Source organism: Brachyhypopomus gauderio, chromosome 12 (genome assembly GCF_052324685.1).
Source record: "Brachyhypopomus gauderio isolate BG-103 chromosome 12, BGAUD_0.2, whole genome shotgun sequence".
Lineage (NCBI taxonomy): Eukaryota > Metazoa > Chordata > Actinopteri > Gymnotiformes > Hypopomidae > Brachyhypopomus > Brachyhypopomus gauderio.
This window is the reverse complement of record NC_135222.1, coordinates 1,249,013-1,267,500: the sequence shown is the minus strand read 5'-3', so window position 1 is coordinate 1,267,500 and position 18,488 is coordinate 1,249,013. Positions and strand designations below refer to the sequence as shown.

Here is an 18,488-nt window from a genome sequence, read left to right as displayed (position 1 = left end):
CAGTTCTACAGGTTTTGTAGCTGGAAGGCTTTGATGCTCTGCTGGCCGTACTACAGTAAGTGCTTAATGGGTCACTACTCACGAAACATCTAGAAAAGGTTCGCTTCTCCCCCAGATGATGCGATTCCCCCCACACACACCTCTACCCTCAGCAGCTCACCCCCGCTCTCCCACACCCTTATTACAACCTGTCAGTTTATTATAAAACATTAGGAAAGCAAAGGGACACTTGCAGTTACTGTCTTATCGATCGGGGTGGGGTGCACTCTGATTTAGCGCCCAGCCCTCTCGACCCCACACATTCTCAGCCTCCTATTAAGCCCTGTGCTTTCCTTTGGCTATTGATGTATCAACATTAACAGTTACAAGCGACTACAGAAAATCAATGGGCAACTTTTATTAGTGGCTGCATACCGCACGGGGTGACCCGCATCTGGGCTGCTTAGCGGGGCCGGCGGCCCCCACGACCCGCTCCACACGTCAGCCGCATCCTAACTGATACCTGCACTGGAAAAAATCAATCACACGAGTGCCGGCATGTTTGCTGCCTGCCTCTGCACATTGCTGTGTTGCCCCCCCCCCCCCCCCCCCCTTTAATCCTCCCAGCCAAGCCGCATTCCAAACAACATCAATAATTTGGATCAGCTCCAACTCTGCATTTCATTTCTCGTTCTGCGGGTCGTCCCTAACGACCCCGGTCCTCCCGGTCCTCCCGGTCGCGCGCGGCATCGTAGTTTAAGCCTCGCATGGATCCGTTTTACACGGAGGAAATTTGAAATGAAAATAGGCTGTAGCTCCTGTCCATCATGTGAAGCGGGATGGAAGCGTCTGAAGACGGGAAGGTAAAGAGGAACCGAGAGCCGAGTCCCCTTAAACATTCATGAGAGCTCCCGCACAAACACACCGGCCCTTTGTCTCTCCCCCCCGATCAATGGGCCGAAGTTTATTATTCGCGCTGGCAACAGCACTTTGTGCTCTCCGTCCGTTGGAAACGGGGCCCGTTGTTGATGCTACTGCCCGCATGCTCGTGGAGTTTTCCTTAAGTTTGTTTTCTTTTTCATGTGGGCGGCAGCTGCTGGAGGTGTTATTCAGCTCCCGGATGCCGGTGTTCTGTAACGGGCGCGGGCGGGTCCGACTCCGCCGGCCCGGCCCCGACCAATTAAAACGCGCATCTTCGGGACGGCTTCCCCGGGCCTGCCGGTCAGGGCTGTTGCCAAAGCAATGGTCGCCGTGGGGACGGCTCTATCGATCAGGTGGCTGTCGGTATTTAAACATTGCGCTCAAACACAGATAAGTGTGTTACGCCAGCTTCATCGCCACCCTCGGGGCCCCTCCCCCGCTCCTCGCTTGTCATTTCTCAATCGATCCCACAGAAAGATTTCTGTGCCATGGCCGTCCATAAAAAGCCCCGCCGGTCACACAGGAGAAAAACACACGAAGCAGCAGTTCGTACCCACGGGGCCCCAGGTCAAATGCACACTGACCGCAGATGAGGACGCGTGGAGTGACCAACACGTGTATAAATGATTGTTAATCTGGTTTGTGGGGCTGCTTGCATAAAACCTTTGCAGATTAAAAATCACTAAATCTGTGTAAAAAAAATCTGCAGTGCAGACGTAGTATGGCCTCCAAAGCAAAGTATAGCATTAGAAAAGTAACCTTTATAACTTCCCAGGGCTTTGAATACAAGTGTAGTATAGTAAAGAGAGGGTTGCTTCAATAGTTATGTGTAATGTGATACTGCCAGATCTCTCAGTGGTTAACATCCCTCAATAATATCAATTTAATAGCTACTGCCGTTTTTACAGTACTGGAAAAATAAGAAATAGCTGTCATTTTTTTTTCTGTGACATTTTGATGTGAAACCCCCAGCTGAAGGGTGCTGACAGCATTCATCTTGCTGCCGATGCTTCAGCAAGACGTCACAAAGTTTGTGCTTCCTACCTTTGGACAAAGCAACCACCCCCTGAACTCAGGCCTGTGAAACCAGAGCCATCACCACATGGCCCGAACGAGATGACAGGTGCTACGGCGCCCCCTCTTGTCCTCTCTAAACCCAAACCCACCCCCCCACCTCTCGCGTGTGCTGCTGTATATTTAAAGCAACAAAGCTTTGGAATGCCAGCACTGTCTTGCCCCTGGAAAAAATGCAGCATCATCAAGTCTTCCTGTAACGTTAAACCGGGACACCAGGCCCGTCCAGCACCATGTGTGGGGTCGTCGGAGGGCTTACTCTTCAGAGACGCTTATAAAAATAACAGGTCAGTTCAATATCAGCCCCGGCTAGGGGGAGGAGTTTCGTAAGAATGGAAAGCATTCGGTAAGGTCAAGCTGAGGTGTGTGTGTGTGTGTGTGTGTGTGTGTGTGTGTGTGTGTGTGTGTGTGTGTGTGTGTGTGTGTGTGTGTGTGTGTGTGTGTGTGTGTGTGTGTGTGTGTGTGTGTGTGTGTAAGGCTGCTGGTGGAAGGCACTTTTAGTTCACACTCACCTGCCGTTGTTTCTACAGAATGGCCATTTCTAGACGGGATGCCTCTCCAAGTATGAATAACACACTGATGCTAAATAAACCACACAATGTAGCCTAATAAATACTTAGTTTACGAACCCACATATATATGTGTGTGTGTGTGTGTGTGTGTGTGTGTGTGTGTGTGTGTGTGTGTATACTTATTTTATTATATCTTAATTATTTGGAGAATTTACTGATTGTTTTCCATTGTCTGCCTAATAATCACCCAGTACTGCCTCAGAATAGATAGACGGTTTTGGCAGTTGAGAAATGGGAGAATAACTGATCACCAGAGGTCTGGCTTCTCTTGTTCAGCTCTGATTCACTGTATTAAATAAAGAGTGGGCCAAATTAATTATACATATTGTTCAATTTGTCATATCTGGCGTGGCATGTCACCCTTGTGTCGGCATAAGGACGTTAGATATCGTTTTCCTCCTATTAACAGATCTGCTGGAAACGTACAGTCTGCTGCAACATAAATTAGCCTAGCTTTGACAGGCAGCTTACAAACATGTCATGTTATATTACCCTTGAGCTACTAGAGAGCAGAAGCTACTAACATGGTGGAATAAATTAAACCCCTGTTTGGCCTCCTGGCTCTCATCATAGAGCATTCTGCTGCTGTTGTTTGGAGGAGGGGACATATTTGGAGAGATGCATAAGATCTGTTCTTTAGTCAGCATAAGCCACATTCGATAGTCTGACTAGAAAGGAGAACAGAAGCAACATAGTGTGTGTGTGTGTGTGTGTGTGTGTGTGTGTGTGTGTGTGTGTGTGTGTGTGTGTGTGTGTGTGTGTGTGTGTGTGTGTGTGTGTGTGAGGGAGGGAGGAGGGGTGGAATCTTGATATGGATTAACTGTCCTTCACTCACAAAATATACATCCCCAGGCACTCTGGTGAATTATTAATTCAAATTTGTCAAAAAGAGGGGAAAATAATAAGAAAAAAGATATTGATGGGAGGTTGCCTTTAATGACCTCATTAGGTGTGTGGTTTGCACTATGGCCAGTGTTTGGGCTGCTCCAGGACTTTAGGGGGAGATGTGTGGGTACTTGACCCCCTAATGATTTTCTGTCACGTTATTATAAACAAGAAGCTTTTGACGCGCCCCGTCACTCTTGTGTGCATGAAATTACCGGGTGTGAAAGTGGACGGAATGTAAACTAGACCCTGCAGAGGGTTCATTCTCTGAGGTAGAGAGAGACAGAGGGTTGAAGGTGTTAAAGAGAGATTTCTGTGAACTACCAGATCCACACAAATAAAAAAAAGCAAGAGTATCGTCATCCTCATCTCAGAAACACTGACGACATGTTCATTTCCTGGCCCTCCCATTTTTACATCATGGAGCGCTTCCTTTGGTCTTGGATCTGAAACCGGCCACGCCATCATCAGCCTCCTCCTTCATCGCAGTCTTGTTCCTCTTCACTGTGGCGTCGTGCTCGAGTAGCAGTCTGGTGCTGTCTATCATGAGGGAGAGAGGATCACAGCCTCCTCACACACAGACCAGCACTGCCGGATGGCTGCAGTCATTCAGACAGCGTTCTTCTCTGAGCCCTGGCTGTAAGTTCCTGGGTAAGATAGCAGTTCTGATGGTGGCGTCTTCGCACTGGCCTGAATGTTGGATTTCTGAAGTGGCAGGTATGGTCAAAGGTTCATCAGCGCAGAGGACACTAGAGGCCAGTCGTGTGAGCAGTAACAAAACACCTCAGACCCTGCTGTTAGTTGCGGAGATCTTTTCCTCCATTGGTTAGCAGATACATAAGGAAACAATAATATTGATATGGCTATATTGCTTTGTGCCTTTATTTAATACCAAAATAAATTATGTAGTAGATACTCATGGAGCATGAAGCACTTAATAATACTCAAATCAGATTCATAACCAGTGATGAATAACCAGATGCAAATTTGTTTCTCTTCTGGAGAAGAGGCCACACGCCTCACAGACACAGAAGGGCCCAAGTTTCTCCTGTTTATTTCATCACACCTAAAGCATTTTTCTCCCTCCACCACCCATCATCCACCTCGCCCCACCCCCAGTCCAGGCTTTTGCCCCCAACTCCCCAATGTGGCGAGTGGAATCAAACCCATCCTTGGGCGACCGGGACGCCTCTCCTACCTGCTTAACCCAACAGCGACGGGCGGAGTTTTGGACTTAATGCATCCCCAGCTGCAGCTGTCCTGTTTAATTCTCTTTCATAGTGTCGGCCTCCACGGGCCCAGCGGGCCACTTTGACCAGGGAGGAGCAGATCGAGCTTGCATGCTTTATTCTGCCAGCTCGTTCCTTCTGGCTCTTCACGGCGTAGTTAGGAGGAACGTCCCTTCAAGAAAGAAGGCAAGAGCTCGAGTCATTGATATGCATCATTAACAGAGAGAGAGAGAGAGAGGGAGGGAATGAGAGAGTGAGAGATAGGGGAGAGACGGAGAGTGAGATAGAGATAAAGAGGGACTGAAAGTTTGATTGACAGCAGAAGACGACCTGCGGACAGCTGGCGTCATGCTCGTAATGAGTGTTCAAGCCACTTTGGTAGCTTGGGAAGATTTGACCAGCAGACGAACTAACGTGGGCGCCATCTTTAAGTTAGGACTGATGATGGCATTTACACAAGGTGATTTGAATAAAGATAGGTAGAATAATTCAGTAGTATTCCAGCGCTCATGTTGAGAAACACTAGCGCATGATTTACTCTAAAGCTGCAGGTGGTGTGGGAGTGGTGGCAGTGAGACCAACCAGCAGGTGGATGTTTGAGATGTTCATGGACTCCATCGTAAGGAGAGGAGAAGGTGAAACAGGCCTACAGACTAGTAGCTGTTTAATTAACAACAGGCCAAAGAGACAGAAGGAATAACAGGACTAAGAGGGGACTAATAAGTGGACATACATAGGATTCCTATATTATGGTAATATAATACACATTAGTATTTCATCTTGGAAAAACCATTGAGCATATTTGTAAATTCTATGCACACATGCACATTGTAACACCTTCTTTTGCTCTCCAGTTCCTATAAGCTAAGGAAAAGGCTGGAATCAGCAGTGGGGTAAATATTGTTGGAAGGTGAGCAGGTGGACGTTGACCGTGGTCCCCTCCAGGCAGTGGCGTGGCAGGCGGGGTGGTGGGAGGCCTCGCCGTCCTGACTCTGGGCCAGAGGGCAGCAGCAGCACCGCCCCCCTTTCTGATTGGTGCGCGCCGGGCGCTGGGGTTAATGATGAACAGGAGCGACGGCGCCCGGTTACAGCGCACCGCTAAAAGCAAAAGCGGAAAACGCACAAGGCACACCTTGCTCTTTGAACCCTGCAGCGCCCCCTGCAGGAGATTTATACACACGCACGCAGGGCCGCCCCCACGGTATTAGCCTGTTAGGTTTCATTGCCGTGCTGCCAAACAGCATGTTTTTCCATCAGGATCACTGCTGTCACGCTCTGAGAGGATGTCGTCGTGTCTGCAGCCCTCCTGCACGTCAGGGCTTTCATCATTTGCCTTTCAAATGTCCTGCTATGATTTAATTGGTCATTGATTAAACTATTAGAGGTGAAAATCCATACCCAAGTGTATCTTCATTTGCAATATGCATACCAGTAAAATGAAATCAATACACACTGGTTGTAGGGCGTCAGTGAACAATAATGGATAATAACTATACAACAGAGAGCATCATTTTATATCTTTTACATGCTCCAGTAATAATATATTTTTTGGCAGTAAATCCAGTCATAACATCACGTGGTTTGTATGTGTACAATACATTTGGATTCATGGCGGCTCACGCTGCGATTATATTTCCATCAGCCCCTAAGAGGCTTGTTGGGGTAGCTGGATGAATTCCCTTATCCCTTCTGGGTCTTTTTTTTTCCACTGGGAAAATCCTATCTAATTAAAACAAGAAAGACAAAAACACATCCCGGTGAAAGGAGGGGGGGGGGGGGTGTCGTCTGGCGTGATCGCCAGTGAAATGAGCAGCACATTGAGCAGAACCTACGGGTCTGGAGCAGCTGCACAGAGCCGCACACACAGGCTCATGTAAAAAAGTTCATAATTAGTCCCACAGTGGCTAAACGTCGAGGTAGAAGATCTGAGTGCTTACCGTGCGTTGCTTTGACTGAATGGCAACTGATGCTTTTCTCTCTCTCTCTCTCTCTCTCTCTCTCTCTCTCTCTATCTCTCTCTCTCTATCTCTCTGTCTCTCTCTCTCTCCCTCTCTCTCTCTCTCTCTCTGTCTCTCTCTCTCTCTCTCTCTGTCTCTCTCTCTCTCTCTGTCTCTCTCTCTCTCTCTCTCTCTCTGTCTTTTTTGCTGTCAGCAGTGCATGATTGTGTTTCTTCCTGTGGAGAAAATTAAACAAACAGCGATTCTTACTTGCATAGGGGAGAAGAGATCAAGTTGTCGATCAGTTGTGTTTTATAAAACCCCATCCTTTTTTTTCCATGTTCTAAAGCAGTCTCACAATAATTAGCAATTAAAATCTTTTTTTGTATAATATTTCTTTAATTAGTCTGGTAATCTCTGTAGTTCAGTTCTGATCCCCCTCGCCAACTTTTATTCTTTCATTCATCATGTAGCCTGAGAAATCTGGGCTGAGAAGCCATGGTAACATTTTTCATGCAGTCCTCTTACCCAGTGGGTGTAATGAGGGCAGTGGGTTGGTTTGTGTGAACAGTGAGGCGGCTTCACCTCCGACCTCTCCCCCGTGTCGCAAACCTGGCTTGCCATGACGGACGTGCGGCCTGACCTTCTGCGCAGTGCTCCTCAGAAGCGCTCGGACGAGAGCCCTCCGCACACAGCCGACCCCTCCCAAACACAATCGACGGGGGCTATGAACGCATCTTGTTTGTTGACCGTGTCGTTTTTTTGTTTGTATTTATTTCTTTCTGGCCATGACTAAAATCGCAGGGGTGGAGCAGGAGCGTTGTAATTAGTCATCCACTGCCGCCCCCTATCCCGAGTTTGCCCACCGGTGTCACCCAGGGGTCAGGGAGAACATCCTCGCTGGAACCATGAAGGACTCGCTGCTCGTTCTACAGACCTCATTACACGCTGCTGTAACACCACCCCCACCCCCGTTACACCCCCCCCCCCCCTTTTTCCCAGTATCCGGCGGCTGAGCCAGTGGAGATTATTTTTCGGGGCGGGAGAGCGGACAGCCAGCTGCCTCATTAGCTCTGGCCGGGCGGGTCCGGCTCCTTTCACAGTGGCTGGGAGGTGTCGAGGGAGGGAGCAGGGACCCGGGACCCGTCTGCGCACAGCGATAGGGGTACAGCAACAACCATGCTTCAACCCCGGGTCAAAGGAATTAATAAAAGATCACATGGTGCAGCCCCTCCAACCTGATTAAATTTAGCCACACACCAGGGATTCATTAGTGCCTCATACATTACACCGCCAGCCATTTATCCAGGTAGACCTTCATGTGACGCTACAGAACACATACAGCTGGCCCCCCTGTGTCAGATATCATTCACACTGTAAGATCCTGTACAAGAAGGTAGTGTTGAGATACCGCTGCTTTGCTGGCATATTTAAGCATAAAATCCAAAAGTTTCTAAATCATGTAATTTACAGAGTTTCATTTAGAGATCTATACAATAATTCCGAGATACCTTCTTGAGCAGGACTGTTCCATTTCACATCTGTTTTTGTGTTTTGTGGGACTAATAGCTATACCGCTGCAAGGCCTTCATGTATCTGCATAATTCACGTTCTCCGCGGCAAGACGTCTCTGGAGATCTCTTTCCCCCACTTGATTCCCTTTTCACTCCAAACCTCTTGAGAAAAATCTGAGCAGAAAGGGTTCAGAGCCAAAGATGAGTGCATGCGTTTCATGAAATCCGTCTGCTTCTCCTCTCCCCAGACGTGAAGAACTTGGAGAACTTCCACCTGGTGGAGAGCGTTCAGGAACAGGTCAACGCCGCGCTGCTGGACTACGTCATGTGCAACTACCCTCAGCAGACGGACAAGTTCGGCCAGCTGCTTCTGCGGCTACCCGAGATTCGGGCCATCAGCCTGCAGGCGGAGGAGTACCTCTATTACAAGCACCTGAACGGGGACGTTCCCTGCAACAACCTGCTCATCGAGATGCTCCACGCAAAACGGGCCTGAAAGCCATCGGAGAGCGAGGACGTCCGGCATCTCAGCGAGCCACGCCCGTCCTTCCCAGCGGTGCCCCAACAGTTGAGCGCCGCCCACCACCAGAGCCTCCAGACGCTCAGATGCCCTTGCGCCATGACTCTGTGGTATCTTTACGGTGTCCTGCATGGTTCATGTTGATTCCGTGGTTTGGGCCAAACAGGGAGCAGTAAATGAACAGGAGCGTAAATGAACACTTGAAAACGAGAGTTTGGCAGGGACCCCCGTCACCCCAACCCACCAATCAAACAAAATGAAACAAACCACCTGTGATGTAATGACTTCTGATCTCAAAGCGCGAGCATCAGTCATTGTGTGGTTTCATGAGCAGCTGAACTAACTTTCACTAAGACAGAAGCTGAAGGGTTTAAGATGACGCTGTGTGACACCTCATCCAAGAATGAACTGCTTTGCCAGCACTGGACCTTTATTACAATTCACACTCAGCCAAATGGCTCCCTAATGTCTGTTTTAAGGCACACAAGTCACGGCAGAGGTCGCTTTGTGGCATGAGGCGAACTGATCTAGCTGGCATCTCACCCCGCCCACGTCTGTGCCACTACAGAGACCAGTCTGCAGCCCCTCACCAAAACATGTGCATCAAGGCATAAGGCGAAAACCTGACACACAGTATGTATCTTTTAGAATGGCAGGCACTTCTTCTTTGTACTCTAGAGGCTAATATATGCCGAATCCTTCCCTCACACACAAAAAAAATCAATTTCTAAGCTTTTATCTCAAAACAAACTTGTTTTCATTAATTAGTTATAGCATAGTTCAGTTTGCCAACATGATTTTACCAGTTCGGTTATGGAGAGAAAACACAAGATGATGATCCTAGCTTCTTCTTAAGCCCCTCCTCTGACCAGAAGTTGGAATACATGGTTCCAGAGCCAAGCTGAAGAAATACTGCCTCAGTCAAAACAAGACCAAAGCAGAACAAAACAGAACACAGAAAAGACACCGACCTTAACTATCAGTATTATGAATTTGTGATGTCACAGTTATGTGAGTCTTGCCTTATTTCATTACCATGCTAGCTAACTGTGCTGATGTGAACTATAACATGTAAAATAAAAAAGTATATATATTAAGTATTAATGTAATACAATTAAGAAGAGACAAGAGGTGTTTACATTCATGTGGTCATGTGGGAGAGAACTGTGATGTAAATTGAAGGTGAGGTAAATTGCAAAGCAATGATTTCTTATAAAAAAAGAAAATGTTTTTGTTCTTTTGTTTTTGTTTGTTTGTTTTTGTTTTGTGTGTGTGTGTGTACAGTTTTAATCTTGACCAGTACTTAATTATGTCGTGAGACACTAAAATCAGAAAGGAATCTCACTTAATATTTGTGTTTCAAACTTTTTGAACATTTTGATCAATTTTTCGCTGATCGTGCTTGCATTCTTCTGTCAACTTTATTTTGTAGAACATTATTTTATGTTCTACTTTCTAAATGTATGTCACTGGTTAACCTTAAAGATAAACATAATTTATTGAGTCCTGGTTTCACCCATGTGTGTTTAAAGCAGGAGGAGGTCATATACAATGTGTTTACTAAAGCATGTTTTCAAAAATGTATATACAAGACACAGTTGAGGAGCTAAAAAGTGATCCCAGTTATTTACATGAAACCTCTGTTCATCCCTGTAAAATAAGGAGGGCTGTGTTTAAGTGAAGCGATGCACCCTCTTCTACAAGTAGGGTTTCAAACATAACCCGTCCATCAGTTCTGTGTTCTATACCAAAGACAGCATCAGTCCTTTGACCTGTAATTACCTGTTCTGCATCACAATGAATGGACAACAGCTCTGAGCTTTTATCTTCATCTATTGATCAGTGTGGCATTCCACATGGCCAGCTGGAAGGCTATGGATGTCTTACATAAATGTTGGGTCGTGATTAGTGTTGGGACAATAATCAATATTGCCACTTAATGTTGGTTTCAGTCATTAATTAAAATAATTACCATGGTTATCACTTTTATTGAATTTTCACATGCACACAAAAATAAAAGGTTGTTTTACATATTAGCATCATCATTTTGTCACGTTTAATCAGTGTTGTAAAAAATAAAAAGAGCAAACAAGGGTTTACAAAAACGTGTCCCATATCTACTCATGACATACGATGGATTCTGTCTCACAAACTAGTGTAAAATAGTTAACTTTCTGCAAACATCAGAATACTAAACCAGTTTGCTCAAAATTATGTACCAAGAAATACACACATTGCCTTTTGTTTTAATATTTAAATCCAAACATTCATATATTTCACATTCTTGCTTTTTTCTTTACTTTCTTTTCAATGAGACTTTGCCTCATCAGTTTTGTTAACCTTTTTAGTTTTGCACCAATACAACTAGTGTTAGTGGGTTTAGTGGAAGCATCAGATATATCCTCCATTTGTTTTAAATTCCTTGCATGTGAACACACAATCTTAAACCTGAATCTCCTGTTTGCCCTTTATTCCCATACAATTTCCTTCCCTCCGAAGTTCTGTGGCTGCCTCGGTGCTCAGAAACCTCTGAGCACTGAGACTGGGAGTTACTTCACACGCCCCGAACGCCACGGTCTGAGTCACTTCCTGTCACTACAGTTCCTTAAAAGCTGGTGAATTCTATCTCTCAGATTTCAATAAATTACTATTATGCAAATAATCTGAATATTTCCTTATTGTGCTCTTGCAAATACGAAGTTGTAGATGGTAGAGAGGTAGAGGTACATTCAGCATGTAGTTAGAAATCAAACAAATTCAAGACTGCTGTGATTAACAATGTAGCATGATAATACCAAACAAGTATATTGGGTAAAATAATTTCAAGGTGTTAATTAAAAAAAAAAAGTGGTCATATGACACCTCAACAAATAACAATCACTGAAAATATATCAACTCTAAATATGTACGTTGTAAAATGTGTTTGATACATTTTGCTCTCATCAAAACATACATGGCACGGACAGAGATCAGAAGTTATAACTTAAGGCTATAACTTGCTTATCATATTCTAAATAAAGTGAGTTATTACATTTAAAAAATCTAATACTTTAAAGCCAAGAGTCCCTGTGTTCAGTCCTGGTCATTTTGATCTTAAATCCAAAAGGTATTGTGGGAAAATATAAATTTGTATGAAATAGCATTATTTCATGTACAGTGTTTTACCCCCTATATACAGCATTACATTTCAGGGGGTCTTGTCTCTGATAACTTGTAAAGCAAGGTCAAATCATGCATGTTTACAACAGGCACATGGACAATCCGGACGAATAAGGTGCCTCACAAAACGCATGTGGGCTGCAGAAGGGAAGAGCGTTAGAGGCGCTGCGGACGACCGTGCTGCTGAAGACTTGAGTGTGACACCACACAGGACATCAGCTCAGCGTCCACGGGAACATGGAGACTGCACGAGTCTGCTACACCCCCCAGAGGCTGCTCCTAAAGGAACATCACACATGAAAAGGAGGACGTTGCGTTCTCTGGTTAAATAAATAAGGAAAAGCTACAAAAAAATTACCCTCGGTGGCACAAGCCTTTGGCTGTATGAACAAGTCTTAGAAAAGTAACAGTGCATACCAGAGCCAAGGGACACCAGATATTCAAAGCATGCCTGTGTGAAAGCGATACCAAGTACTATGCGTTTCAAATCAAGATCACGCACGAGGCACAAGGCACACATTACTTTACTCCACTTGTTTATTTTTTGGCCGTTGTTCAGGAACAGACTCACGAAGGATCAGATATCTCTCAGCCTAGCGTCAATGAAGATGCCACTCAGTCAAAAATAGCAACGGGGTGGGAACATAAACATCTGTTTCAGTGTTCGGTTGAAGCACGACGCTGACAGAGCCACAAGATTTAGTAAGGCCCTCCATTTTGAGACCCATAGCATTACCCTGCTGCACTAGAGTTAGGGTTAGGGTTAGGGTTAGGGTGTATGAAGGCTGGGTACCGATGCCAGAGCTCAGAATTTCAGCCAACTGCACGCTAGAAGCACAAGAAGGGCAGAAACTTTACAGATATTAAGTCTGCTTGAATAAGTTTAAAAGACAGCAAAGACTTACCAAAGTGTATGTCAGAGAAAACACAACAATGCTTGGTTACAGACCAAGTAAAAGGTTAAGCTATTAGTTCCAAATAAACTTTTGGAGTAGCGCAGAACTGCTATTCCAATCCTTTCCAAACTTTTAAGCATTTGAAATGTAAGAATTAATAGGTGCATTTTAAATAGAATCACTTTGATTGTTATGCTAAACCTAACCTCAGCATGCAAAACAAATGCAGTGGATTTGAAATGAACTACCACCAAGGTCAGAGTCCTTTCATTTAAATGCATGTATTATGCATAGATTTATATAAAAAGAGGAACCCCAAAAGCACTAACCTGTATTTGCAATCCTTATTAGTCATTAGAAAAGGGGAAAAAAATTAAGCACCTGGACCTCGCTCTCAGCATTCCATTAATTACCTGGACAATAGTGCAACTTTAGAAGCAGAATTTTCAATTTTAAAACCAGGACAAAAAGACAGAGAGAGAGGGAGAGAAAACGAAGTGTATGTATTCAGCGTCTTCATGCTATACTGGCACTTAAATCCTACAGACCTTCCATAAATAAAAAAAACAGACTCAAGGTTACGTCCGATTGAAAACCCCCACAAACAACCACTTCAGAAATCCATTTAGAGCCAGCGCTCCAGCATCTAATTCAAACATGTCGTTCTGTTAAAATGGTCGCGTTCAGTCTTCAAAAACTCTCTATTTTCCCACTCATCTTTGCCTGGGCATCTTTGTAACAGCGATTAAAGTTCCGTGATCTGAGGGCATAATTACACTAGACCAGTTCAAACTGCCAGTCAGGCACGATAAATGACTTTTTGTCAGAGCTGCTTGGGTGACTGGATAATCTGTAATGATCCGACCAACTTATATGATTGAGAACCCATTTGCACAGGTGCAGCACCCTTGTTGCGAAGTTTAATTTCTCATAATTTCTCTAGTGATCTCATAGAATCATTGAGATATTTAAATGAAAATTTCCAGTCTCATACAATCTATTGGTTCATGTGTAGTTCTTCATGAATTAATAATTAATCTTTGACTGGAATTAAACTTTTCCTTAAAACCCACAGCAAATAGCAAATGATTGATTACCCATTGCCATACTGAGATCTGAATTCCTACTGACATATGCCTAAAGTGCCATTGTTCTTAAATAAAGACTAATGTACAAATAGTCTAAGGTGTTCAGTCCGTTAAAATGAGGAATAGGTATATACAAGGTCATAGCATTATTGTGTCTCATCCAATTCAATCCAACCACATTCAATGGTTGTTTCTTTGTCGGCTGACAATGTAAGAGAGACACAGACACAGAACATTTGATGAATCAGCTTCAAAATGCCACACAAGGTCACCTCAGGCAGCCTTGAAGGTCCAGTGTAGCCCGTTTCCTGGGAATAAGGCACTCTGGTGTAGACCGTATCCTGGGAATAAGGCACTCTGGATCCCTGCACCCAGACACACAAATGGGCACAGTCACAACCCAAATATGCAAATGTGCTACACCCACCTGCAAAAACGACATTAATATACACATGCAGACACACAAATACAAACGGACACATGACAAGTACTGAAACTAGGCACATGTGCAACACAATGTGGCCCAAACACAACAGAACCAACACGCACTGGGAAAGCTGAACTCTGCAGAACCCCCATGTGGTGGAGCTGTGTGGAGGAGAGGTGGAGCAGGACTCCATCTCCAGTGAGGCTGGTCAACCTTGAATTGTGACTCACGGATGGAAAGCTCAGGAAATAACAGAGCAGAAGGCAGCAGACACGGGTTCATGCACACGCAGCATCAAATCAAACAGAATATGGCGAGTGGCCCCTGGTCCCACAGCTTGCCTGATGCACCGGGGGCCCCTCAGACTCTCTCCGTCTCACACACACAGAATAAAACTCCAGCTCAGGAAGTCAGCGTTGACAAGAATACCCAACAAATTGAGAAGTAATACAGGTGAACAAAATGGCAGGCAGACACAAAGAAAACACCAGAATGTTTTAGAATAAACCATTAGAGTTTAAATTATAGAGTTTACTGAGGAATGACTAGAATGTTGACCAGCATTCCCATGTTCACATTCTTAGATCTGAGGACAAACCCCCAACCCCCCCATGAAGTAGTGTATGCACAATTTTTTCTTTCTCAAGGTCAATGAGGAATTGAATTTCAACATGGGTCTGTATTGCTTTTGTTCATATTGCTACACTAATCCACTAAATAAGATGTCTTTATCCACATACTACTCAATACCTCAAACACACATCAAAAACCAGCCAAAAGACCTTCCACATATACTTAACAGGGACCAACGACAGAAAAAAAAAGGCAATTTAAGGACTTCTTCAGGGAGGGCGACACAGCTTTAGAGACCCAGCTGCAGCTGGAGCTGAGGAGAAGCACTTTCTTCTTTTTCTTCCCCAAACTTAAACTCTCACTCTCTCTTTTTTTTGATAAACAGCTGTTCATAAACAGCAGATAGGATGATGGCAAATAAGCGGTTATTTAGTCTGCCGGCAGCCCCTGGGAGACAGAGCGCCTCTACCTCAGCCATGGCTTCCCGGAAGCGGCCACTTGATATCGGAGAGACCTGCGCTCACCAAACGACCATGACACGGCGGTACGCAGCGTGCCCCGTCACGTGGGTCGGAGCCCAGCCGCATCAAAGGGAGCGTGAAGGGTCTCCAAGGGCCCGCATCTATCCCGCCCTCCCCAGGAGAACCCGACTGGGTCTGGTCACCTGCAGGGAGAGCAGGCCGAGACCGTCAAGCTGTCGTTGACCTGTGACAGGCCAGTGCACCCCCAATATCACAGCATGGTCAGGCACTTCAGAATGTGTGTGTGTGTGTGTGTGTGTGTGTGTGTTTGACAGGGTGGTAGGAGGCCTTTCTTCTTGGTGTGTGACCATGTCACGCAAAATTTCCTGTGATTTGTGAGTAGTGTTGCTGTAACATTTTATTTTATTTTTTCTTGATAGTTCAAATAAGGGATAATAACCTACACTTGCTAAATAATATTTAAAATTCAAGACAACGTTAAAAGAGACCCACAAGAGCTCCATTAATCTAAAACTGAGACTTTTTCAAGTGTATGTTAGTGTAAAATCTTCAAACAGAATGCAATCTGGAACTGATGTGAGAACATCTCACACCTGGATTTCTGATGGAGTTGATGTACACGCATGCTGATCCATGGACCCTGTGCAGGCATGTAGCAGGCCAGAGGACTACAGCTGGTGATCCACATCAATCATCTTTAGCAAGAGAGGAAAAGATCTACAGAAGTCCCCAGTGTGAAGGCTTTAAACCAAGCCCTGCTACAGAACTGATACCAATATGGGCAATATGGACAGAGTCCAAGGCAGTGATAGGAAGAAACAATCAACTCTCTCTCTCACTCTCACACACACACACACACACACACACACACACACACACACACACACACACGCGCACACGCACGCACACACACACACACACACACACACACACGCGCACACACACACGCGCACAAACACACGCACGCACGCACACACACACACACACACACACGCACGCACACACGCACGCACACACGCACGCACACACACACGCGCACACACACACACGCACGCACGCACGCACGCGCGCACACACGCGCACACACACACACGCGCACAAACACACGCACGCACGCACACACACACACACACACACACACACACACACACACGCGCACAAACACACGCACGCACGCACACACACGCACGCACGCACGCGCGCACACACGCACGCGCACACACGCACACTTACTTCAAGGTCTGAGCAAACCAGTAAGTAGTGACAAGTTGTGCGGGTACTAGAGAAAGTTCATATTTGCACATTTGTAAAACAGTAACATTATGTTTCTATTATACAGTATCTGAGTACTGAGTCATATTGTCATCAGGTATTCAACTGAGCATCTTTCACTGTAATCAAGCGTGACTGAACTGCAACAAGATATGTTTGAGAAATCACTCCGGACGTCACGCATATGATATATGCGCTTGCAAAACAGACAGAAAAAGTGTGCATTAAAATCACTCATATTTGGACTTAAGGGATTCGTTCGCCCCGTTAGTACCGAACACACAGGTGAAGATCAGACAGCCTGAGCCTCCTCTGATATACACGTCAGCCTGAAATTTGCCATTTATGAATAATGAACACACATGTAGCAGGAGAGTTTCTTCAATAAGCATGGAAAGGAGAGCGCTACTGTCTCCTCACAGATCTGGTGAGGTTCTTTAATGACTTCACCAGGAGACCACCACAGACCCCCACGAGCCCCACCCACCGAACACCGCCAGTCTTTCAATAATACATTTACCTAATCCGTCCTCTGCTCGACCACGCTAGCCAAGCGTGGCTCCAGACATCAAGTCTTTTACACCGCTAACACATTTGAAGCATCATCCATTTTTAATTCCTTAAATGAGCAGATGAAGAAAACAAATAACACAACAAACGAGCAAATGGTTTTTTTTTATGCTGTGACTGTTGCCGCGATGGTGGTGCAGTCCAAAGGCTTTAGGTTTTCACGACCTCTTCTTTGTGTATAGTGACTTGCTCAAACAATACATGTAATGGACAAGAGGTTATGTTCAGGTGGGTGTCCTGCACATCTAACGGTTTTATCTCAAGCTCCTGACACACACTTTACTGTAAACAGGAAAATGCTTGCAGGATGGAAGGAAGTGACATTTTTTTCAGTCTTGGGGATTGCTGCATATGGTGTACTTAGATCAATTTCTCAAAAATGCACTTATTATTAACTAAGAGCAGAGAGGTTTCCAGAGATAAGAGCTAAACTCTGGTCCTTTCACTAGCATTAGCTGCTAAAAGCCTGCATGTTTTCTTTCATTATTTTTGACTTCTTTTCCTAGCTAGAGCAGAGACTTCACAGCTGAGCCATCAACATGCAGTAGACTTATAAAAATAAATTCCTTTGTATAATAGAATAATTAATCTTAATCTTTAGGTATAATAAGTGAATTTACTGTGTATTGTGCAGTCTACACAGTATAACTTTTTAATATCCTGCATATAACATGACTTTTATTATTTAAAAGTTTATGTAAAATGGTAATGTTAGCACAGATAATGAATGATACAAAAAATTTCTCTATAACAAATTTCTCTGAAGTTTCTCAGCTGTGCCAAATCATTTTTTATTAATGTGACGCAAATTATTACATTAAAAAATCACATTAAATACAACTTTCTGAATGTTTAACTAGGATTATAAAGTCCATAATTGTACTTTCCAAAAACAGTCAAATAAGATTTATTATATTAGGTGGCAAAATGTTAACCATTACACAGGTTTTAGGTCCTCTGAATCCACTGAACTCCAGCTAGGTCAGAGGTCACATGCTATAAAACCCTACGCTTGGGGTCAACACAGGGCCTGTAGGAAGTGATTTCATGAGCAAAAAGCTAGGTCCTAGCAAAAGATGTCAGCTTGTTTTCCTTTTTTCATTTCCTGTTGTGTTCTGATAGTGACTTCCTCTCTAGTGGGAGTGGAAATGGGTGTCACTCTCCAACCCACCCACACGAGAGGCGGAAATATCCATCAGAAACATACCACCAGCATTCCATTGGTACGGAGGTGAGTGGGCGTGGCCAGGGCAGATGAACACCTCTGTATGGCATTCTGTATCAATGATTAATTACCATTCAGTCTCCACGCTAGTGACATCAGGATGACTGTTTCCTGCCTTTTTTATTTCACAACCATTCACAAAAACAAGGCATTAATCTTTGTAAG

At 44.7% G+C, this 18,488-nt stretch overlaps 2 protein-coding genes across 9 annotated transcripts in view; one reads left to right on the top strand and one right to left on the bottom strand.

Moving 5' to 3' along the window:
- nr5a2 (nuclear receptor subfamily 5, group A, member 2) overlaps positions 1 to 10,673 on the top strand; it is a 47,599-nt gene extending 36,926 nt beyond the window's left edge. For all 3 annotated transcript variants that reach the window (XM_077024253.1, XM_077024254.1, XM_077024255.1), the window contains one exon: positions 8,360 to 10,673. In XM_077024253.1, coding sequence (XP_076880368.1) covers positions 8,360 to 8,607 — 248 coding nt within the window. In that variant the 3' untranslated portion in view covers positions 8,608 to 10,673. The remainder of the gene's footprint in view (positions 1 to 8,359) is intronic.
- Positions 10,600 to 18,488, bottom strand: part of LOC143528546 (adhesion G protein-coupled receptor D2) — a 65,318-nt gene continuing 57,429 nt past the window's right edge. For 5 of the 6 annotated variants that reach the window (XM_077024247.1, XM_077024251.1, XM_077024248.1 and 2 more), the window contains 2 exons: positions 14,047 to 14,139; positions 10,600 to 12,069 (listed from right to left, as the gene is read on the bottom strand). In XM_077024247.1, the coding sequence (XP_076880362.1) occupies positions 11,947 to 12,069; positions 14,047 to 14,139 (216 nt within the window). In that variant the 3' untranslated portion in view covers positions 10,600 to 11,946. The remainder of the gene's footprint in view (positions 12,070 to 14,046; positions 14,140 to 18,488) is intronic. The other variant, XM_077024252.1, reaches the window with a different exon arrangement.